Genomic DNA, 25,452 nt, shown 5'->3' with positions numbered 1-25,452 from the left:
AAAAAATTGAGCAAATGGTTCAATAACAGGGTTTCTCTCCTGCAGGTTTCTTTTCATGCTTTTTGAATGTGTGAGAATATACATTTTGTCGCAGTTTCTCCCCTGTGTGAGTCCTTTTATGCCTCAACAAAGCTGCTGAGCAAGCAAACATTTTGTTACAATAGCTACATAAATGAGGTTTCTTTCCTGTTTGTGACATTCTTTCATGTACAGTGAGAGTTTTGGCTGGAGCAAAGCTTTTGCTACAAACGCTGCAATGATAAGGTTTCTCTTTCGTGAACAGTGAGAGTTCCAGTTCGGCAAAGCTTTTGCTACAATAGCTGCAATGATAAGGTTTCTCTCCAGTGTGTGTTCTATCATGTACAGTGAGAGTTTTGGCTCAGACAAAGCTTTTGCTACAAAAGCTGCAATGCAATGATAAGGTTTCTCTCCTGTATGTGTTGTATCATGTACAGTGAGACTTTTGGCGCGAGCAAAGCTTTTGCTACAATAGCTGCAATGATGAGGATGGGTGAGTCCTTTTATGCCTCTTCAAGGCATCTGAGTAAGCAAACATTTTGCTACAATAGCTACATTGATAAGGTTTCTCTCCTGTATGTGTTCTTTCATGTTTCTTTAAAGTTGCACATTGAGCAAAGGTTTTGCTGCAAAAGTTACATTGATAAGGTTTCTCTCCAGTATGTCTCCTTTCATGGTCCTTTAAATGATAAGATTGAGCAAACATTTTGCTACAATAGCTACATTGATAAGGTTTCTCTCCTGTGTGAGTCCTTTCATGCCTCTTCAAGACATATGAGTGAGCAAACAGTTTGTTACAATAGCTACATTGATGAAGGTTCTCTCCTGTATGCGTCCTTTCATGGTGTTTTAAGTATTGGGAATAAGCAAATACTTTGTTACAATAGCTACATTGATAAGGTTTCTCTCCTGTATGTGTTCTTTCATGTATAGTGAGAGCTCCGGCCCGAGCAAAGCTTTTGTTGCAATAGTTACAATGATAAGGTTTCTCTCCTGTGTGTGTCCTTTCATGTTGTTTTAAGCATTGGGAATATGCAAACACTTTGTTACAATAGCTACATTGATAAGGTTTCTCTCCTGTGTGTGTTCTTTCATGTTCAGTGAGAGTTCTGGATCGAGCAAAGCTTTTGTTGCAATAGTTACAATGATAAGGTTTCTCTCCTGTGTGAGTCATTTTATGCCACTTCAAGCCAATGGATCGAGCAAAGCTTTTGTTGCAATAGCTACAATGATAAGGTTTCTCTCCTGTGTGAGTCCTTTTATGCCTTTTCAAGACATGTGAGTTAGCAAACAGTTTGCTGCAATAGCTACATTGATGAAGTTTCTCTCCTGTATGTGTTCTTTCATGTTCTTTTAAGGATTGGGAAAAAGCAAACACTTTTTTACAATAGCTACATTGATGAGGTTTCTCTCCTGTATGTGTTCTTTCATGTCCTTTTAAGGTTTGAGAAACAGCAAACACTTTGTTACAATAGCTACAGTGATAAGGTTTCACTCCTGTATGTGTTCTTTCATGTATAGTGAGAGCTCCGGCCCGAGCAAAGCTTTTGCTACAATAGCTACATTGATGAGGTTTCTCTCCTGTATGCGTTCTTTCATGTTCTTTTAAGGTATTGGAATAACCAAACACTTTTTTGCAATAGCTACATTGATGAAGTTTCTCTCCTGTATGTGTTCTTTCATGTACAGTGAGAGTTCCAGCTTGAGCAAAGCTTTTGCTACAATGGCTGCAATGATATGGTTTCTCTCCTGTATGTGTTCTTTCATGTACAGTGAGAGCTTCTGCTTGAGAAAAGCTTTTGTTGCAATAGCTACAATGATAAGGTTTCTCTCCTGTATGTGTTCTTTTATGTACAGTGAGAGTTATGGCTCGAGCAAAGCTTTTGCTACAATAGCTGCAATGATGAGGTTTCTCTCCTGTGTGAGTCCTTTTATGCCTTGTCAAAGTTCCTGAGTCAACAAACAGTTTGTTACAATAGCTACATTGATAAGGTTTCTCTCCTGTATGTCTTCTCTCATGAACTTTTAAGGATTTAGAATTAGACAATATTTTGTTGCAATAGCTACATTGATGAGTTTTTTCTCTTGTGTGTGTTCTTTCATGTTCAGTGAGAGTTCTGGATCGAGCAAAGCTTTTGTCGCAATAGCTACAATGATAAGGTTTCTCTCCTGTATGCGTTCTTTCATGTGTCTCCAATAATCTAATCTCAGCAAAGTTTTCGTCACAATACTTACAACAAAAACGTTTATCTCCTTCATGTAATCTTTCATGTTCGTTCGAGATTTCAGTTTCAGCTATGATATTGTTCCCATAGCTACAGTTATTGTGAGGTTTCTTCCCCAAATTAGAAACATCTACATGTTCTGAATCTTCTGGGGATGTTTCTCCATCATTTGCTTCATCTTCCAGTTTGATTGATATATGACATGGGTAGCCTTCTACTGGTTCCTCACATACACTTTCCTCCTCTTTAATGTCCTGCTGATGTCCCTGGTAAAGTGAATTGTCAGTTTGTACAGTGGCTCCTGAAAATTTAACCAATGATATACAATGTTAAACCAGCGACTGACAGACTCAGCGATTCCTTGCCATATTTCACATGAAAACATTTAAACCAATGATGTACAATAAATTAATACCCAGAAAATCAACCAATTCAGTGATTCCTCATCACCATGACCTCTAGGTTACGTCAACATTTTGTAGCAATAACTACAACAATAACTTAGGTTTTTCTGCTGTGTGTGTTCGTTCATGTGTATTCAAATTTACAGACCGAGCAAATTTTTTGTGGCAATGTCTTCAACAATAAGGTTTCTCTCCAGTATGTGTCCTTTATTGTATCTTCAAGCTCTTAGAGGTAGCCAATATTTTGTTGCAATAGCTGCATCGGTAAGGTTTCTCTCACTTATGACATGTATGTATATATGATCTTCCCGCAAGCAGGAACTCGCGAAAGAAGCCATGGAGGCTTGTAGACTCGCAAGCTGACCGAAGCCAATCTCTCGGCACACATCCATTTAACGTCCATGTCGGGAAGTTGTTATTGAACAACACCCTTGCCAGACGACACACATTGCTGTCGGCGGGGAATCGAACCAGGGATCTCATGACTGGGAGACGCCGGCGTTAACCACTAGGCTATACACTCCGACATCAACACCTAAATGTCCTGAATCTTCAGGGGATGTTTCTCCATCGTTTAATTCATCCTTCACTTTGATTGACAAATGACACATATAGCAGGGATGTAAGTGCAGCCAAAAAAAACCCCGGAAAACCATTCGGAGACCCCAGGTGAATGCCTTCCTAACACATCCTACTCCTAGCTCTGACTACTTACACACTATCGTTACTGTATGTTAGGCTAGCTTAGAAGTATTAGCGCTAGCACATCCTACCCCTAGTTCTTACTACTTACACACTATCGTTAGGTTAGGCTAGCTCAAAGTTACGAATACGTTGCAGCGAACTACGGAATAAAAAACAGTCTCACATTCGAATGCCATCACAAATATCGACTTTCATATGCGTATCCCGTAGAATTCCGCCGCTCACAAATATCACAAGCGTTAATTCCAAAACTTATGTCGAGCACCAGCAGTTACGAAGATATTAATTAGCAGTCCAATCAACATGAATTTGGCAAGGTTTTTTCAACGACAGAAATGAGCTATAGCAATTTGAAGTTCGCACGTACGCAACGATATTCACATGGCACAATGTTGTACAGTGCAATGATGCGAAACTGGAAATGGTATTTTGAGTGATCGATGAGTGAAAATTGAAGTTAGCTTGCTGCAACGGGCCAGGCATTTTTGCCGCGTTGTGTCTTTGATATTCGAACAATTTTGTGGAATTTTATTGGAATTAAAAAAAACAACGGATTTCCGTAAAAATACGGAAGACTTATTGGAATTAAAAAAAAAAACCGGATTTCCGTAAAAATACGGAAGACTTACATCCCTGATATAGCTCTCACCTTGTTCTTCACAGTCACTTTCCTCTTTTTTAACATTCAATTGGTGTCCTTGGTGATTTGAATGGTCAATATATGCAGAAAGCAGCCCTCCGGATCCTGAAAATATAACCAGAAAGCCAATTGCTTAGTGATTCCTTGCCTTATAAGTATAAAATGTGAAATCACCAGATTGATAGAACAACAAAGGAAAATGTGTCCTGAAGTCAATTAGCACTTCATAGCAGATAGCTTGATCATTGCAAAGGTATTACCCTTCTAAGTGTTGTTGACAGAAAACAGTCATTAGTGAGAGTGGAAAACCCCCTCAGCCACTTAAAAGAGGAAAGGTCAAATCCTATAACAGTAAGTGACACAGAAAAAGCGACTTCTTGGGGAATTGAGTTGCAAGCTTTCACGATTTCCAGACTTTGACCACTGTTGAATTCAAATGACCTTCCATCAGCATGGCAAATATTGGGATAATTTCTGTCACTAAATATACTTGTTGTTCACCACTAATAGGGGCAACTGTAATAGGTTGAGGTCAAGTGTTTTGTGTCAAACTAAATCTGTGAGGTCTTTAATTTTGAGAATTCAGAGCAGTTTAAGTTATTGAGAAGTATTTCTGATCTTAAAGTATCAATACCTGTTTGCTGATAAAGTTTGGAAAACAAACTTCTGAAGTAGATTTAATGTTTCTTATTCTAAATGCACTCTGACCAAGTGGGTTTCATGGAGAAAAAGTGGTCGCAATCGAAAAGTAAAAAATTTATATTCTGTTGCCCCTACGGCACGAACGATTTACCTTAAAATCACTGCACCACCATTGTCAGCATGTTTGTTACACAATGTAAACAAAATAGTCTATCAATGCGGCCAGATCAAGACTTGAACGCTCTACTTGTATCGCCCACTTTACAATTCCACAGAGGAAACTTCAGAAAACACCTATTTATTCATTGCAAAGAATGGAAATGACACAATTTTGCAAGCTGCATCGATACGACTGAGAGAAAGATACTATTCAAGAGCAAGGACCCTAAGACAGGCTAGCCAAGAAAGTGAAACTAACGGTCGCACACAATAAAGAGAGATTTTATCTTTTGGGCTGGTCTTGTAAATTTTGATTGAAGTTTATAGAATCTATGGAGTACTTAAAAATGGAGTCCTGGCAAATTTCAGCCCAAAATGTTAATGTTACACTGCACACACAGTGGAAATTGCTTAGGTATTTTCCTATTGTCCCTAGGTTAACCAGGTTTTACATCTTAGCGGTCCAAAAAGAAAAGTTGGAAATGTGAATGAAATGTAAAAAAAAATACAACAAAACTAATAAGTAGACTGTAAGATAGATGTGTAGGTTATGTGAATAGAACACCAGCATTGTGCCAGTAATATTCACTTTCAGGTGGACCATAGACCTACCACTATCATTTAATTTCAGAATCTCTGAAAAACCTTACTTCCATTGCAAATTGTAAGGTTTTGTCTAGGCCATAATTACTCTAGAAGCAAATAATTTAACAACAATCATATGCCTTACTGTGAGTTTGACTTCTAGTTACCTAGAACTTGGAACTTTTGCTTTTACTACAACAAGGGGTCCTCTACTGACAAATTGCAGATCAACTTATCATGTATGGATTTCATTCCAGGTTTTCTTTTGAGCCAAGAAAATATCAAGATGCATTCCCTTATTCAACTGTCACTCATGAATAGTGAATGTGATACTGTACTTATTTAAAGATACGCTCAGCTTCTGGGCAAATAATTTAAGGAATTTCACTAATTCCGCCGAATGCTGTGCAAATAAGCATGACTTTTCCATATAGGCCTAGCCTACTGTAGACAGACAAGCTTAGGTTGTAGCCTATGTTCCTAACTGCATTATTACTATCAGTTTTGCATTGGCGGTCAACCACACATGTATACATTAGCAGTTGCCTAGTTTCGCGGAACCGTTACCAGTGGAATAACGCAAGGATGATTCTGGTTCCATCTTGACTTTGGTTCCAAACATTTTGATTTCTTCTAGTCGGCACCGTGTTCTAGAAATATTTCATGACATGAAATAAGGAACCCCTCTTTGGCGCTTGGTTTTACTTGAAATGTCGCCGTGCTTGACTAACTCCGGCTAAGCCTTTCGATTGTCACACTCACAATCCACTGCTGTTTATAACGTCCAGCTCTGCACCCACTACGACGTTGTCACAGAGTGTTAGCACCAATCAAAATAGATCTCAGAAAAGATTTAGGGTTTCAGCCAATCGCAGGCATTTCCTGGATAAACAACATGTCTGCGCCCTTGTGTAAACTTATGCCGATCCCGGTTTCAGTAGTGTACATGGAATTACGTACTAATAGCCAAGGCCTAGCCTATACTAGTTACAGTCACTTTATTACGCTGAACAACCAAAGTGAAGGCTTCAGTGCCTATTTTTGATATGAACGCAATGCATGTGTGCCCGCTGACTGTGCTGAGGACTAGCAGGTAAAAGTGGTCGGATTTTCACAAAATAACGTTATTGCGTTACTTGACAAATTGACAATTCGTCCATATGAGTCAGTTACACACTGAGACGTGAGACTGGAGTAGGCTAGGCCCTAATAATTAAATAGGCAAAGGCCTAACGTTTACAGCTCGTATGGCACCTGTACCTATTTATCTGAAAACCAAACTCATGATGAGGGACGTGTTGAAGATTCATGTGGATCTTCCAGGCAGGTAGGTCTAGGCCAGGGTTGTCCAACCTTTTGCAGAGGAGGGCCACATGGAATGATTATGATGAAGGAGGGGGCCGCATGAACCCTAGCCTACGCTCGATTTTTTGCCCGAAGCCCAAGGCAACAAAATGTGAGCACTGCGAGCAGAGCGCACTGATTATACAGTTGTTATTCTGCCAATTCGAAGTTAGCTTTCACATTCATATGGTACGGATTCTAAAGTCAGGCCCTAATGGTACTGATTTATTTTCCGTCCTGATAAAACGGATGAATAAAGTTCAGCCGCCCGCCCCTCCCCCTCCTCCACTGAGAGAGTGTCACAAAAACTGACCTGTATGCAGTTTTTTGGACGCAGAAGGTTCGGATGATGATTATATAGCTTCAAATTGTTATCAATATATCTGCTCACTAAAATTTCGCACCGTAGATAATCTCTGGCGGGCCGGACGCAGCCTTGAGGCCGGTCGGACTGTGGCCCGCGGGCCGTAGGTTGGACAACCCTGGTCTAGGCTATATAATGTTTCTTCTCCAGTCCTACATTTGTTCAAACAAGAAGATATTATTCCTACTTCCCCATGATATTTCAGAAATATGATAGATTTGAAGACAAACAAAGGTCTGATTGCGATATTGAAATGCAATGGTCTCCAACTGTGTAAACTCATTGAACTTCAATAGGCCTGTACATGTTATGATATTCGTTGTAAATTGATTGTGCCATTAATAACATTGTCTGCAAAAAAAAACATTTTTACAGTTTGTACAAGATTATTCTTCCCCTGATGAAGTCTTCTCAAAATAGGTGGGCTGTGTGGAATGCAATGTATTTTCCATATAGTGGAGACTTACTCCACATCCATGACTTACTCCACATTCATCATATTCATACATTCATCTGCTGATGGTTCTCCAAAGTTTCATTCTCTACAGTATGTGTGGCAATTGTATTGAGGTATGATTTGTTCTTTGACATTCAACTCCAAAATTGGACTTCAGTTTTAAAGTTCCAGGTGCTAGAAACATAGACCAAATTGATTTTTTTCTTTTTGGAACTTGTTAGGCCATTATATAATCTGTTCTGGTGATGCAGAATTCATTCAGCAGATGGTTCAATTCCATCAACAGATATCATACAGCCATACAGTTTCCAAAAAGAAGGTCAAGTATTCGGCACCATCATGAGACTTGTAACAAAAGGAATTACAGGATTTTTCAATGGCAAATCTCTCGTTGAATTTCCTCACATTGTCTACATAGGAATTTTCTTTGTGATACAGTAATCTAGCTTTCTAGTGTCAATCACTCTACATAGCAAATGCGAACAGTAGGGGTAATTTTAAAGTTATCATGACTTCATTATAGACCATCCACTGGTGTTCCAATGAATGGCTCAAAATTAGTTGTTAGCTCGGCAGCTAACTTCAGATTAAACAACAACAAAAACTGTTTAAATAAAATGTGTTTGGATGTTGCCATCTCAGACTTTGGAACTACTGGAACAGATAACTATTATAGAGAAGAACAGCTTTCAGAAAACTGGTTATCCACCATAAGCCATGTGTATGGAAATGTCTGTAGTTAGTGGACCTGAAGTTTCCCACCGGGATGCTCTGTAGGCTAGTGTAGGCCCATATGTTTAAACAAAAGAAATTTTTATTACACACATACAGGTAGGCATACATTTCTCATCAGCGAAACAAATTGTTGAACTATGCAAATATTACAGCATGTTGGCATGGCTGAGCTAACATTGGATGATTTTGAGCACCTCATGTAAAGCCAGTGTGTTCATAAGCACCATTAGATGACTGGAAAAAAAAACCCAGATATTTTCACTTGTATGTAATCCATTTGTGCTTAACTTTGCACCTAACCACCCCAGATAAAGTTATCATGAACAATGTTCATCTTGTATAGTGTTCTCCATTAATTCTCCCTTCGTATTTGCTATTCTGTGTTCCCCAGTTTTCCATTAAGGACATGCATTAGTCACTGAATCACATATATTATCTGTCTAGTTTTTGTCCATTTTAGGGCACTGTACCACCCCAGAAGTGTTTAATACTGAAACTGGTAAATGGAAAGTGGTGGACACAGCATACATAAGCCTATGGAGAATTGGGGACAGCATAATGAACACATAAATTGGTGTCACTGTTCCTGTGGCTATGTAAAGGTCTCTTGTAATTTCTTTATATTCTTGCAAGGAAAAAGTTAATGAGTAAAATGTTTTGTGCAATATAGAGGCCCGGTTAAAAGAAAGTAGATATGCATTGAGAGTGTTTCAAGTAAATCACTAATTCCAAGTGGGGTTCCTCTTAAAGGTGTACTTTATTGGCTAACTATGCTAGATATTCAAATATGGTCACCTTTGGTCAATATTCTTAAACTTTTTTTTATTACAAACTTTGAGGAAAATTCCTAACTGGGACATTTAGTCATCTTGTGTGTTCCTTAAAATTTCTGAGAACAGTTTGTATAGTAAAGACCTCCAGGAAAGTACTTTTGAAAACTTCTAGCAGTTATAGCATGCTAGAATTTGGGGCCTATACTGACTACCTTTAAAGCCAAAAGTTCGACTAATCTCTGTTCCAAAATACCCCCAAAAGTATGAACAAGTATTGTTATTCTATAGTGGCTGACACTGGGAACCACCACCTGCCAGTAAGCACTTTGTAGTACTTTAGGGTGGAGGTTGAGGGGCTGGAGGTATCTGACTAAAACTGAGAGGTGTTGCCAATTAGAAGCATAAACACAGTATGTCTTCTGGGAAACAATATTCTTGATAGGATTACAAGCAAATCACTTATAACAAAGAAGAAATGGAAAAATAGAGGCTTAACTTTAAACATGAAGGTAACCTATGGGTTTTCTCTCCTGACCAATGCAGTAAGTACAAGGCACCTTTCAGTATGTGAAATGATTGTGTTTATCCTATGGTTTTAATTTGTTCTATACTTCTAGAAATAATTAAAAATTCATTGAATTCAATGCATCATACTCATGGTTTCGTGGGCAATGACTTTGTTTAATACCCTGTAATAACAAGGACACCTTGAAGCAGAAGCCACGACAAAGCAAAAACATGAGAAATGATCTGCAGAAAGTTATGAACAGTTGTTAATTTTGTTTTCTTAACTTCCTGAAATCTACGAAATATATTGTATTGCTTCCTAACTATTCGTTTATTTTACTACATTTTATTCATGAAGGCACCAATTCAATGCAACGTGTGCTACTTGAGATGCCTCGACGATGGAAACAGTTGCTGACAACATCTGAAGTACGGTGGTTTGGAGCACTCTAACTTGCACCCATCCATTAAGAAAAGCGGAGGGGTGAGGTGGGGGAGGGTGGGCGGGTCGAGAGTTTCAGGTACACCAATCCATGGGCAACTTAATGTATAAATGCCTTTTATTATTATTATTATTATTCATCGTCATTCTTATTGTTGTTATTATTATTATTGTTGTTGTTTCTACTATTATTACTTTTATTATGATTATCGTCATTGTCATCCTCATCATTCTTATTGCTATTATTATTTTTGTTGTTGTTGTTACTATGATTACTATTGTTATCTTTATCATCATTCTTATTATTATTTTGTTGTTACTATTATTATCGTCATTATCATCATTATCATCATTATTTCTATTATAAGTCTTCGGAGGGGGTGGAGTGGTATAGGTAACTGGGATTGTAATGACTTTTACAGTACATTTCAATCAAGTTTATTTCAAGCTCCTTATCACATCTTTTCTCTACCCTATATATTCATATTTTGTGTACCTCGTGTATTTTTACATTTATACTATATTTTTGGTTTGAAATAAAAAGAATAAAATAGAAAAGTCTGAGTCATTGTATTTCAGTTGCTGTAGCTCTCTGGGGCATTATATCCAGAAAGAGGCCTCTTTTGATTCCTTGCCAAAGACTGAAGAAATCAATGCAATGGTGATTGTGTGGGTTAGTGCGTGTGCGCGCGTGCGTGGGTGGGTGTGAGTGTGTGTGTGTGTGTATGAGACACTTTCTTGTAAACACGATATCTCAACAATTGAAGCTTGTATGTAACTCATACTCTTCATATGGGTAACCCATATTAGGAAAAAGACTACTATTGTTTTTGGTGGAGGTCAAAGGTCATTTGAGGTCACCAGAGGTCAAACTAAAAAACTTCTTAAACTGCTTGTAAACACAATATCTTGTAGGAAGGGGTAACTTGGAAGGATTTCATACTTAGTATGTAGATGGCCCATATTGTGTAGGAGATCCCTATTATATTGGACGCGGGTCAACAGTCATGTGAGGTCAGCAGATCTGAGGTGAAAGTCTGAAAATCTTGTGAGAAATTACTCTAAAAGTGAAATTGCGTTAATGTACAAACAAAGCACGTAGATTGCCTTTGGTGAGAACAAAATCGCTGTGGAATTTCATGCGTGTCAAATTTCCTTTGAGGTCAAGAGAAGCAGTTTTCAGAAAACCCAATCTACGGTACCCAACATCGACCATACTGTCATCACATACATGTTTCTGCATTACGATCATGATGCACAAGCCTATATCATTTCGTCGTCCGGATCAGGCATCCGTACAAAACTGTCGCAACGAAACCGGTGTACGAGCTGCATTTCGCGTAAGTTGCTGAGTTCCTGTAGGTTCTCTCTGGCCAGTATCTTTGTAGTAAGCAATAAGATTTTGATATGTACTTGGTATGTCGATGATCCATATCAATTAAATAACCCTATTGTTTTGGTGAAGGTCAATACAGCCCAAACTGTGAATAACCTACAAACATGGTATATCCAAATCTCTAGTTGAAATCAAAGCCCTAACAAAATTTCTCCTATGGGCCCGGCAAGGAATCACTAAATCTTTGACTTTCTGGTTTCTTATTTGTTCATTACTAGGCTGCTCATTGCCCTTTTGTAAATGATGTTCTTATCCTTTAAGAAAAGTGAATAATAAAGAAAAATACCACAGCAGCACGGCTAATAAATGAGCAGTGATGTAAGATGTTTGAATAGCTAACCACCGGACCAAAGTTCAGCAGGCTGATTCGAAATATACCAATAACGGATGAGAACAATTTGCGGAAGGAAGGAGTGCTTCTAAATAAACCTTCACATGATCAGCTATACGTACACAATAATGCACATGTTTTGTAGCATATATAGTCCAATACACCTGTTTTCTCAAAGGTATTCCGTAAGAGTGGGGGGGGGTCTTTAAAGGGGGTGGGGGCCCGATCGATCTTCTAATTGTATGGCTTAGTGGGTCACTAGTTCCCAAACATATTCGAGACGGATGCTCATACCATTTCTGGTTTAGAAGGTTAAAGGTTAAAGTGCTAAACTGGCCATATTTTCAAACTGAGGCTAAAAATCGAAAAAAACTTGCAGAACTAATAGTTTCTATGGAAAACTTCCCCACCTTCCAAACGAGTGTGATAACGTCACAGAATCACAGGAGAATGGCATGTCCAAAATATTAAAGTCTTAAGAAAGTCAAAATCTTGGTTGGAACTAAAATTTACATGTGCGGCATTCAGTTGAAAGGATTTCGACTTCGAAAAGAATTTTCGAAACAATTATGGCGTTAACCCACACCCTATAGGTTTACCATTAGGATGAGCCTGATTAATTATGGTGTCTAAATGAATTAGGTCTATAGGAAGCTGAACCTCCGAAAGCATATTATGGCAGACCGATGCTTTCACGTGATATCAATGTATAAGCTCATTGGAAGTTGCTCTCCATGTGAGGGCGCTTCATAAGAATACTTTCTAAGGCAAACCCCACAGCACTGGAAAGATCTGTGAACTTGAAACTTATAATTACCTTGAAAGCTAATTGGAAAGGTACGTTTTGTCAATTAAATCCCGATTTTCCCGTCTTTTAACTCCAAGCGGATGTGACGTAGTCGTGTACGTCAATAAGTCGGAAATGCAACATTCAATGGCATGATAATTTGTGGCGTATATACAGCATGGCATTTTCTCTTACTTCTTAAGTTTCACATCTTTTCTTATACTTGAATAAAAGGCGGCATGTTAAAAAAGACATACAAAAATTTAAAAAATATAATAAAAAAATTACCAGAGGTCGGAGGCAATCGATATGACATTGCAAAACTGAGCTTTGTCTTTATTATTTAAATATAAAATTTCAAGCCAGTCGGGCAAAGTTTACATTGGCGCAAAATACCGCTCTACAATATAACGTCATAAAAATCGATAAAAATACTGTTTGTGATAGAATTGGACTCGCTGGGTCCATTGATGCAATGACCAGGACGATCAAATGCATTTTTGTAGGGATTGAGAGGAGAATGAAAGGGTATATAATTATGATATCATTCCGAGTCTATACAGCTAGGGGAGGCCAGTGGCGTAGCCAGAGGGAGCCAGGTTTTTTTTTCTTCTTCAAATTTGCTTTGTGCTACAGTCTTGCCCCCCCCCCCCCATATGAGATCCAGTGATGTATTCAAAATTATACTTTTTTTAACATTTCTTCGAGTTCTGATCACAAGTATTCATACCTCAGGGCTCATGTTCATACTTCATGTAAGGTCAGAACCTGGTAATCAAACCGAAATATTATACATTTTGGGCCTTCATCATACCCACATACGGAGACCGTTGATCAATATCGTCCTACAGAATAAGCGCCAATAATTTGGCCAGTGGTATAACCGTTACAAACTAACGCTAGCAACCCATGTTTATTTTCAGCGACCAATGATGCCACTTGTGGAGAATAGGCCTAGTGAAACTTGTTTTTGTGGGAATCTGGGCATGTTGTGAATTAGAGTAGCAAATTTATTCACTGTATCCTTTTCATATTGTGCGGAATTATGCAGAAACCAAGACGACTGTCTCCGCAATAGAGGTAAATTAAGTGAAAGTGTGTCATGTTCCACTGAACCATTAGATGTGTATTTGTGCAGACGAGGTGCCCGTTAATACATATATTTCTTGGTAATTCCTACCATCAACCCCTCTTAAGAAAAATCTTGCCCCCTAACAATTGAATGTTGGCTACGCCACAGTGGGAGGCCACGTTGACTTAGAACTTAGGTTGTTGGTACAAGACCACAGATGGGACTCACTATTGTTTATAGTCTTGCCCGATTTAAAATGTCCCGTGATTAAAATGGCATGCAAATGTGGCCAAGGAACAAATAAACATTAGTAGAGGGCGCTCTTGTTAGCTTACATTTAGAGCTAATTTATGTTCTACTTACATTCAGAGCCATGTATACCTTTTTGTTTACATTAATGTAAGATACATAACCTGTCATATTTCAAAGCTATAAGCCTTAAAGTGTTGAGATTCTTCATCCTATCAGACCAACCTATGAGAGGTTATTGATCCCCCCCCCCCCACTCCCCTTGGCAGTAGTATACTGCATGATGTTGGTGCGAAGAAGAGTTTTGCCTGACCATTGCCTTTTCCAAACTTAAATGATCGGGCTGTTGTTAGCATTATAGGAGTGCTGTTGTAGGTGCAACTTTCCGAGTTTTCCCTACGAAAACACTTGGGTATGGGGGAGGGGGCAAAGTGGAAATGTTATATATAAATCAGCCTCCCTAGAGAGTCATGTTTTTTGTGGTAACATTAAACATGGACCCTCACACTTGCAAAGTCATTCACATCCAGTGTGAGGGTATGACAGATAGGTGGGGGGCCAGGGGAGACACACCCAAAATGTTCTGCTCAGTATCCCCAGGGGAGACACACCCAAAATGTTCTGCTCAGTATGTGCTGTAGACATGCTGACGGAGTTAGTGTGAAGGCTGGTTACATGTGAGATAGTTGTCACAACATCAAATGATGTAGCATCACAGGCAATTGGGTTCATCTAATAATTTTAAATTATTTTATGCTAGAGAGCACCATGACAAGATTTCAGTCCCTTCCGTAATAATAAAAATGTCAAGAATGTGGATTTTTATCCATCTGTCAATAATAGTTAATGAAATAAACAACCAAATACCATTATCAATTGAGACTTGAGTTTATTGAAATCACCAAGTACAGTCCTCTTGTTGCAATGTCACCAGATTAAAGTATTGCCTTTATTCACCACAAATATGCTTTGATATCACTTGAATAACAAAACAAATCACTGCTTTTTTCCAGCAACTAGATCGTAAGTAGAAATAAGCAAGCACAAAGCACACATACTAATTTACATATGAAACACAACCAGCTATGGTATTTCCAAGATACATTTGGCATAGCAAGGTACTGTCAACCAGAATGAAAACATTTCATGGTTCCTGCTGCTGCTCATTGATAAACAGGGAACACTCTAAGTATGTAATGATGAAGGAAGATCAATAATTGCCTTACAAAGCCACACCTCCTCATAAATACACACGTTATCAATTGTAACACACATCACCATGTGTAAGCTACCTATCAATAACACACTCACTTTTGATGGGACTGTGACTTATGGTTGTCTACTGTAGGTTTAACCCTGTGACCTCATTAATATTCATGATATGAGCACCAAAATCAATATTTTTATCAACAAATTATGGACCACCCACCCACCCACCAAATATAGCATTGATCAATCATAGCCCTTGTTGAGTTATCGTGCATAAAAACTTAAGTGTCACACACATACACACACACGCACACGCACACCGACCTGATTACAAAGGTTCCTTTGCTTTCAGCAAGGAACCAAAACTACAAAATGCCGTACACAAAATGCACATAAATTTAAGTTAACTGTTGTTTTTGATCCAGGCACAATGCAACATGATATGTCTTGTTAATTAAACAAAGAGGTAATTGCATACTACCTCGACAGCAAGGAAATGTTAATTGACTGAAAAGACTGACTGAAACCACAGAATGCTTAACATACAATGGGTGGGTTCATTTACTGCAATGTTCAGAAAATAACATAATATGAACCCTGCTGAAGGATAACTATTTCATGCCACAAAAAATACCTTTTCACAGTGAAAAGAACCTTTTTAGACTAAATAGATCTGTCAATAAAGGAACAGAACATATATCACCTGTGATTTGCAAAGGGCATATTTCTATAGCGTTTTAATGTTGAGAATTGTAATTTATTTTAACATTGCTTACTAATTATTAGTCACTAGTATAAAATTCTTCTTGATTAACTGTATGATTAGGTGGCAGAAATATGATAATTATGATAGTAACTTGAGAAAAAATTCCTACAAACCTTTTCTGCCACAACCCCTTTTTTATCATCACTGAACAACCATTCTAATTGTTATTCTGCTTGCATACAGTGCTTTCTCAATTGACTTGAATTGTGATCAATCATAGTTATTTGGATCATTTGCTTGATCCTATGAAGTTTTACAGTACCTAAATGAGTAAACATCTAAGAATGTCTGCAAAGGTAAAATACTAACTGTATCCAGGGACAGTATTTAACTTATCACAATATGAGGTTCAACTGCATTATACCATACTGCAGCTTTAAACAACTACATACATATAAACCTGCAAAACCAAGATATATGCCTCCTCCCAACCCATTGCCTTTTCAGGTATGCACAGTATGCCTTCATTATTAGCAATCATGGCTGGTGAAAGACATAAAAATTGATAAAACTAGTAGAACATATAATTTTCAGTTATGTCCAGCCAAATCAGTCTCTATATGTGATTACTGTCATGTCTTTCTGCTACTACTTGCACTCATGAACCTTTCTCTATGAGGCTTCTTATGCCCTTCAGCATGCCTCTTGACATAAATAGAATGAAAAGATAAAAAGTTTCAACACAATATGCATGAAAATATGAGTGTGATGTCTGGTATTTTGTGTAGAGTATTTGCCAGTTTTGCCCACTTTTGGCAAAAGTTTTGCAAACTGCCATAGGTGAAATTATTGAATTTCTTCTCATTCAATGTCTGAAAATTTTGCCAACAGATGATTGAACGAACACCGGCTCAGTGACTAAACTGAGAGGATGAACATTTCTAGTTGCCAGAGGAATGCTTGTGGTTGCAATTGTGACATTGCAGAGGAAATTGCATCCAACTTTCACAAAAATCCATCACAAAAAGAGCTTCCAGAGCACTTAAACAACCATAGATAAATGTAATACCACACTCAAGTTGTGAAATTTTAACCCTAAATTTATATAGCTTTTTTAATACTACTGATAAGTTACCAAGTGCTGTAAACTGGTCATATATACCAAAAGATTGATTGATTTGCAAACCCTGAAACTGGCATGTTGTATGATATGCTGCAGATTTCCTGTAAACAAGGCTCTACTTGATTCATAAATAAGTACTCGACCACATCGTGTGTCAACCTGAAAGAAATAGACATAATTTTTATAGAATTCCTAAATACAAACTGTAAATGATGACTCCTAGGCTGCTAGCACAGATACATGTATGGTGAACAAAATTACCACCTTGATGGTTATCTATTACATGTTAACACAACTAGGAAGCTAATTGTATTTTGCCAATTTTGAGCTGTCTACATAAACTTAATATTTCAATCTTTTGTCAAGCAATCCCACTTGCCTCAAACACAAGACTGCACGGTTTAAAGTTGGTAAAGGATGGCTAAGCCAAAGGCTGTCATACAGTCCCAGTGCTATGAGGGGCTTTCACACCACCCATTCAGTAGTTACTTCAAAAAAGGTACTATAGAAAGATGAATAACAGATGGATAACAGCTATAGATAGATTGACAGAGTGAAGATTCTGAGTCACAATAGTTCAAGTGGCATAGCTTGTTCGAGCTAAAAGTAACATTCCAATATGGGGGAGTCTTTCGAATATCCAGTTGCTCAGACTTACACCAGTATTTTACATACACTGTGCTTGATCTCCATTAACCAGGTGCCACTCCATTAAATATGGAATAACAACATTTTGCTCCAGAGTCTCCGTTCATACAATACCATGATGGCAACTTCCATAGACCAGTCATGGAACCATGCAAAATATTTTGTGTGTCTTTGAGTGCAGCTTAACTTTCCTTTCCAATGTTTTTTGGTTGTGCTTCTATACTGCTAGTACTATCTTTTTTATCAGCATTTTAACGATCATTGACATCTTCTGCCAGGGTGTGTTGTCAGTAAACCATCTTTTGAAATTAAGGCCAGACTGTATAGTCATGCTTTTGAATGACATATCAAGTTCTCTTGGATCTCATGCTGATCACCTGTCACAATTTTATTAAAATAGCTCAACACCTTGTCCAAACAAGGATCTCAATCACTGCAGTTTACAAAGTCATTACAAACTGAGGGCTTCCAATTTCATCCACAAAAGTCCACGAAATACGTACAGTATAGCCTAGTGCTGAAGAACATGTGGAGTGAGTACTTGGTAATAATATTATATTTTTCAAAATTGCAGACAATACGCTGCACATTGTTATACAGTGTACAAAGGACAAACAATGGGGCATTAGACATATTGTGAATCGCCTTTGGGAAAGCACGACACCCCTCCCCTTGGATCCACCAGTACAAAGCTAAGTATTGATCCTAGGCCCTAGGGTACTAATAATTATTAAAATACCAGAGTGAATTGCCGTGCATGACACTGGCAGTACAGTTTGCAGGCCTAAGTAAGGCTAACACAGTTACATGAATTCCTAAAATACAGTTACTGTACGCCTAGTAGTTAATACTATGCCTACTACTAGTTATAGGTAGGCTATATCGAAATTCGGACTTCTCCATCACTTCCAAAGCGCCCGAATCGACCGCTCGCCATTTCTCTATTTCTATGCTCCTTCACCTTGACTATACACGCTTGAAGTAGGGCTGGAAGTCGCCATTCTTCTCGTATACGCTTTGCACTTTGTTTACATCTATGGGCGCAGACATCTTGATTTGGGGTGCTTGGCAGCGATTGGCTGAAACCCCAAACCTTCTTTAAGATCTATTTTGATTGGTGCTAACATACTGTGACACCGTCACCCTCACCACAGGAAATTCTGTGTTCTGCACCGCGCGCTGACGGGAAGGACGCCACCACTCTCTTAAAGATGAACGATCTTGACAGACAACCTTTTTTGCTTCTCCTTTTCATAATAAATAGGGTAGTTCATGTTACCAAGCAACATTACACATTTAAATGGTATTGAGGTATCAAGACATCTCGGGCCCCAAAACTCGCCCTTAGTGACGTCCATGCCCCAATTGTAATTTGTATGTGGATTCTTTCTCAACATAGACATTATATTCCTCATGTCTGGCATGTCCCCCTGTTCCAACACATCCTGTAGCATTTATCGGGACATATATGTAATAAAGCAGCATGAAAGCATCACCCTTTCAAACAAGTTTTACTTAAGGCCCATTATTGACCTCGCCACACGCAAATTTCAAAGGGGCCCGAGATGGCTCTGTTGCCGAATTTTTGGTAATTTTCAGCTCACTACATTCTTCCACTTGGTAAATACATACCTTTTGTAGTAGAGTCCACTGGCGGATCCAAGGGGGGGGGGCCATGGCCCCCCAAAGGTGAGCCAAAGAGTGTTTCCGAACATCCGCTAAATCATATGATTGGAAATTAAAAAAATCGAGAGGAATAGCAGTGGTAGACTAGTCCAGTAGCGGCGGAACCGTGGGGGGGGGGGGGGGGCTCAGCCCCCAATGCAAAAGTTGAGGGGGCAAATGCATGATAAGCCCCCCCCCCCCCAATATTTACCAAGGCTCCGAAACGTGCATCTGCCCATTTTTCAATGCATACTGTCGATCTGTCCGATGCACACGTATACTATATAGGTGTAATAATTTTAGTAAATGCTGGGGGACCCTCGGCCCGTCCCCTGGCTATAGACCACATTTTCACCCCAACCGCGTCTTCACGCCACGTGAAAAGTGGAAGCAGTGAGTGTGAGTATACCGGTAAGCGCAACACAACTTCGTCTTAGGACAATGACTTGCCTCATTTCAGCCAGTTCTGCAACATCCACTTACTCAGTGGCGGAGCGTCCATACGATTAGGGTGCGGATGCAACCCCCCCCCCCCCCCCTGACGGACTCAAAGGGACTGCTGGCGCCCTTTTCAGCTTTTCACTACTTTTTACTTATTCGCGATTACTGACTATTTTATTGCGCTCTCATCTACCTATTGACATTTGTCATATTCTGTTGGTGTCATTTTCCGACAAAATGGCAATGACACCTATTTATTCTCCGTTTATCTGCAAATTAGCAAGGCCCGGAATGGGTCATTTCCTGCAATCTATAGAGTATCTTTACTCAAAAATTTTCTGTACGCTCCGCGCCAACCTACGGTGGCGCTCCGCTTAGATAGTGTCGAAAGCGCCCCCCCCCCCGACCAATACCCCTAGCTCCGCCACTGCCCTAACTACACTCAAAAACGTCTTTGCGAGTACACTACGAGTAATAGCTACTCTCTTAAAACACCATCGAATATACAAATTACAATGTTTTTACAGACTTTCTCGTGCAATCTGAGAAATTGCAGGCTTGAGACCCATATTTTAGGGCTAGGTATTCACAGAATAAAACACTCAGGAAGTGCCGTTTCCGGCACATCTGGGGGTTTGAAAAAACCTAAATTTTTATTGTACGCTCTGCGCCAACTGATGGTGGCGCTCCGCTTAGATAGTCTCCACACATTAGCCCCCCCCCCCCCCAATAATTTTTCCGTTCCGCCGCCCCTGGACTAGTCTAAAACCTTTTCGTTTTCTGGTTTAAAATTAAATGCAAAGCTCCCAACTGACCCGCAATTCGCGGGAATTAGACCCTCATTCTAACACCCAAACCCGCTGACCCGCACAAGCGTCCGAAAAAACCGCATTGTAATTGTCAAGTATACATAAAAAAATTTGCATCAAATTTTGACTTAGCAACCATCATTTCTTTAGCATTTAGCATAATAGTGTATAAAACCTCCTTTACAGCATCATTTAAACCTCAAATTAGCCTATATTTCTTTTCATTGGGGCGAGCAGCGAACATTTTCATGCCACGGGAAAGAATGAATTATCACCTACTATTCAATTTATTGATGTTACACAAAAAAAAAATGCATATCTCTCAGAAAATTTTGGGTGACAAAAGCCTTTCTAAGTGCCACCATTTTACATGTAGGCATCACCAGGATTCCAAAAAAAATCAAACGGGGAGGGGGACACCCCCTCCCCATATACCCCTCCCCCAGGACGGCGATTCGTGGCATGGACCAGCATTTGCCTTCTCAAGAGTTGGGAGCTATGTAAATGTATGAGAATGAGGATTTACAGTTTAACACCATTTTGCAGTTACAGGCTGGTTGTAAGAAATTTATAACCTATGAGAAATAAAATAAAATGTCTTGAGAAAGATGATCCCACCTTTGTTTTATAAATATTTTAGAAAATTACACCTGGGAAACATTTTTTTTTAGAAGTAAATTAACATCACCATTGTACACTTTTGTCGCACCAAATTGCATCTGAGGGCATTCAGCAATAGAAAATTTTCCAAAGGGGAGGGGGCACCCCCTCCCCTTAGACCCCTCCCCCATATCACTCTAATGCCACTTTGGCCCCTCCCAAACAAAGGCCCTGGATCCGCCAGTGGTAGAGTCCACATTCGTTCCGTTGCATTCCCTACAATACATTTCTTGGCATTTTGCTAGTGGTTTAGGCTGTTTGTCTCATCAATATATTATATAGAGTAAGTTGCATTTCAGTGCATTCAACTGAAGTAGTCTTACGCCGAGCTCACTTTGTTATCATCAAAACTACGTCATAGGTCACCTTGGATCACGTGACCATCATACCGCTTTTCGTGAAAGCTTAGGATTTTTTTCAGCCTTTGCTAACATCTGATTGACTTCATTTTTCAGATATGTAAAAAAGAAACCAACTAGAATATTCGTGAATAAAATCGTATTTTTTCGTCAATGCTGAAAAATCATTATCGTTTGTCTTTAGACAAGATCTACAGAATCCGGTTTGAGAAACGATCTACAATTCATTTGCATATGTTGGTAGATATTGAGTGGTTTCGTGATTTGTTGCAAATGATGTTTCTTAGATGAACAATAGAGTGAAACATGATAAAACCAGAAAACGTTTAGTGGTTCCGATGCCCATACTTGTTCACATTGTGTTAAGCAATACAGTACAAGTTAATGAACTTGTGCACACCAAACTGAAGTGGGAGACTAATGCGGCAACATGTAAAGGAAGGTTACCAGGATTCAGAACTCTATAATGTTGACAGTCTATTTCGTGACATAGTATAAATGCAGATAAACATGTATGGATATTGATCAGGGCATATTTTATAATCTCATAAGCATGTTTCTATATACATACATTTTATTATCAAAGAATGCAGAAAATCAGACATAGATGTTCAGATATATCTGATAAACATTTTTATGATCACTGTTTAATGTTCATGATATCCACACAACAAAACAACGTGGTTGATTGTATGAATGTAGTGTGACAAACTTCATATATTAAGGATGAAACTCTTGTAACATTTGGTTCTTGTCTTATATTTAAAAATCATTTCTTGCAATCTCATGAATATTGATGACATAAAGATGGAAATTTCATAGAAATCTGCTTGTTTTGTATATCAAGATCACCATACCAGCATGAATGTTTTCACGTTACGCCCTACACATTCATTAATATTCACGGCATGGAAAACCAAACACAATCAACTCATCATAGGGCATCTAGCCCACCTAAGTATGAAATTGATTCAACTGTGTGGTTGTTGAGACGTAACTTTTACAAGCTGTTTTTTGATAATTTCCCATAAAGCCACACCCGTTATGAATATTAATGAGGTAAAAATTGATGTTGCAAAACATAAGTTACTTAATCACCATGAAAAGTATAAACTACAAATAACTAAATCACAAAAATTGCGGTATAGGCTCCAATTTGCGTATGCTACAGTATGTTAGGATCATAATTTTTGTCCCCCCTTAGGTTGGATATCCATAGGTAATGAAAATAATGTGAACAACGGATCAATTGATACAACGCTTTTGTTAGAAATTTACGGAAATTGAGGTGTAAATATCGGAGGTATAAAGAAATCACGGATATTTCGCAAATTTGCAGAAAAAGTTCATGCCTGATTTGCAGAGATATTGACATTTTAAGAATTTTATGTTAAGCCCTTGACCACTCATTCCAAACAATTGGGATCATCTACTGGCCATGACCAACATATATACCAAGTATGACATTGATGCAACCTGTGTTTGTTGAGATATCATGGTTATACAAGCTGTTTTTTAAGATTTCCTATCCACATATGAATATTAATGAGGTAAATATTGCTGAAAAGATCATATGCTTAATATGTTGTTAAATCACCAACACAGTATGAACTAACTCGGACATACTGTCAAAGAGATATTGACATTTTCAGAATTTTTGTTAAGCCTGCCCACTCATTAATTTGCATGATAGCCCTACCAAAGACAATAGGGATCACCCTACTGACCATGACCATATAATGTATGACATGATCACATATTTTTTACTTCAGATACTGTGTTACAAGCTAGGGTGTCACATACACACATATGCCAACTGGACCTCATAGGTTCTTGTAAATGCCAAAAGCATCGGAGTAAGCAATCCCCTGATATTACTGACATATAAGGGAATATATGTGACATTCAGTGGGACAGAACAACATGATATGGTTGGAAACAATGATTTTTGTGGGAATCTTACAATTTTTTGTTACTATTTCTCTGAAATTGGTAGGCCACTATATAACAAAATATTAAAGACATAAAAATAAAGCCAAAGGCTCAAGACACTGCTAGGTTGGGCTATCTTTCCTTTCTCCGGCCAATGACAATCAAAAAACGTCAAAATTGTCAATAAATTGACCAAACTGAAAATGCTGTTATCTACACCCTGCAATTTACAAAAATTTAAAAAAATTGAGCAAATGGCTTCAATAACAGGGTTTCTCTCCTGCATGTTTCTTTTCATGCTTTTTTAAGGTGTAAATATAAACAAACATTTTGTCGCAGTAGCTGCAAGGATAAGATTTCTCCCCTGTGTGTTTGATTTTATGTCTTTTCAAAGCTGCTGAGTTAGCAAACATTTTGTTACAATAGCTACATTGATGACATTTCTCTCCTGTATGTGTTCTTTCATGTACAGTGAGAGTTTCGGCTCGAGCAAAGCTTTTGCTACAATAGCTGCAATGATAAGGTTTCTCTCCTGTGTGTGTTCTTTCATGTACAGTGAGAGTTCCGGATCGGGAAAAGCTTTTGCTACAATAGCTGCAATGATAAGGTTTCTCTCCTGTATGTGTTCTTTCATGTACAGTGAGAGTTCCGGATCGGGCAAAGCTTTTGCTACAATAGCTGCAATGATAAGGTTTCTCTCCGGTGTGAGTCATTTTATGCCTCTTCAAGACATCCGAGTTAGCAAACTTTTTGTTGCAATAGCTGCAATGAAATGGTTTCTCACCTGTATGTGTTCTTTCATGTTCCTTTAGAGAGTGAGAATAATCCAACACTTTTTTGCAATAGTTACATTGATGAGGTTTCTCTCCTGTATGTGTTCTTTCATGTACAGTGAGAGTTCCGGATCGGGCAAAGCTTTTGCTACAATAGCTGCAATGATAAGGTTTCTCTCCTGTGTGAGTCCTTTTATGCCTCTTCAAGACATATGAGTGAGCAAACATTTTGTTACAATAGCTGCAATGATATGGTTTCTCTCCTGTATGTGTTCTTTCATGTTTTTTTAAGGATTGGGAATAAGCAAACCCTTTCTCGCAATAGCTACATTGATAAGGTTTCTCTCCTGTATGTGTTCTTACATGCACCTCCAAAAGCTGAGCATCAGAAAACACTTTCTTGCAATATCTACATTGATACGGTTTCTCTCCTGTGTGTGTTCTTCCATGTACAGTGAGAGTTCCGGATCGGGAAAAGCTTTTGCTACAATAGCTGCAATGATAAGGTTTCTCTCCTGTATGTGTTCTTTCATGTACAGTGAGAGTTTCGACTCGGGCAAAGCTTTTGCTACAATAGCTGCAATGATAAGGTTTCTCTCCTGTGTGAGTCATTTTATGCCTCTTCAAGACATCGGAGTTAGCAAACATTTTGTTGCAATAGCTGCAATGAAATGGTTTCTCTCCTGTATGTGTTCTTTCATGTTTTTTTAAGGATTGGGAATAGGCAAACCCTTTCTCGCAATAGCTACATTGATGATGTTTCTCTCCTGTATGTGTTCTTTCATGTATATTGAGAGCTTTGACTCGAGCAAAGCTTTTGCTACAATAACTACATTGATAAGGTTTCTCTCCTGTATGTGTTCTTTCATGTTCAGTGAGAGTTCTGGATCGAGCAAAGCTTTTGTCGCAATAGCTACAATGATAATTTTTCTCTCCTGTATGTGTCCTTTCATGTTTCTCCAATAATCTAATCTCAACAAAGCTTTTGTCACAATACTTACAACAAAAACGTTCATCTGCTTCATGTAATCTTTCATGTTCGTCCGAGGATTCAGTTTCAGCTATGATATTGTTCCCATAGCTACAGTTATCGTGAGGTTTCTTTCCCAAATGAGAAACATCTACATGTTCTGAATCTTCTGGGGATGTTTCTCCATCATTTGCTTTATCTTCCAGTTTGATTGATATATGACATGGGTAGCCTTCTACTGGTTCCTCACATACACTTTCCTCCTCTTTAATGTCATGCTGATGTCCCTGGTAAAGTGAACTGTCAGTCTGTACAGTGGCTC

The 25,452-nt window shown here is 38.6% G+C and overlaps 1 protein-coding gene, 2 long non-coding RNA genes and 1 pseudogene across 7 annotated transcripts in view; 1 reads left to right on the top strand and 3 right to left on the bottom strand.

Annotated features, from left to right (window-relative positions):
* The window catches only part of LOC139970596 (uncharacterized), a 53,469-nt pseudogene that overhangs the window by 1,642 nt on the left and 26,375 nt on the right, over positions 1 to 25,452 (bottom strand).
* LOC139970671 (uncharacterized) lies at positions 131 to 24,317 on the top strand. The gene is made up of 3 exons (XR_011794186.1): positions 131 to 264; positions 23,995 to 24,078; positions 24,247 to 24,317. It is a non-coding gene; the product is annotated as an uncharacterized lncRNA (long non-coding RNA).
* Positions 214 to 25,452, bottom strand: part of LOC139970549 (uncharacterized) — a 61,619-nt gene continuing 36,380 nt past the window's right edge. For 2 of the 4 annotated variants that reach the window (XM_071976349.1, XM_071976359.1), the window contains one exon: positions 21,580 to 25,452. In XM_071976349.1, coding sequence (XP_071832450.1) covers positions 23,648 to 25,452 — 1,805 coding nt within the window. In that variant the 3' untranslated portion in view covers positions 21,580 to 23,647. Of the gene's footprint in view, positions 2,545 to 4,001; positions 4,098 to 5,945; positions 6,170 to 21,579 lie in introns of those variants that run through there. The other 2 variants (XM_071976344.1, XM_071976337.1) reach the window with 2 other exon arrangements.
* On the bottom strand, positions 14,705 to 18,665 carry LOC139970676 (uncharacterized). 2 transcript variants are annotated; one of them, XR_011794189.1, is made up of 2 exons: positions 18,382 to 18,665; positions 14,705 to 17,032 (listed from the first exon to the last, which is right to left on the bottom strand). It is a non-coding gene; the product is annotated as an uncharacterized lncRNA (long non-coding RNA). The 2 variants fall into 2 exon arrangements; XR_011794188.1 differs by having other exon boundaries at positions 18,483 to 18,665.

The sequence above is a fragment of the Apostichopus japonicus genome, chromosome 1 (assembly GCF_037975245.1).
Source record: "Apostichopus japonicus isolate 1M-3 chromosome 1, ASM3797524v1, whole genome shotgun sequence".
Classification (NCBI taxonomy): domain Eukaryota; kingdom Metazoa; phylum Echinodermata; class Holothuroidea; order Aspidochirotida; family Stichopodidae; genus Apostichopus; species Apostichopus japonicus.
This window is presented reverse-complemented; position numbering and strand designations above follow the sequence as displayed.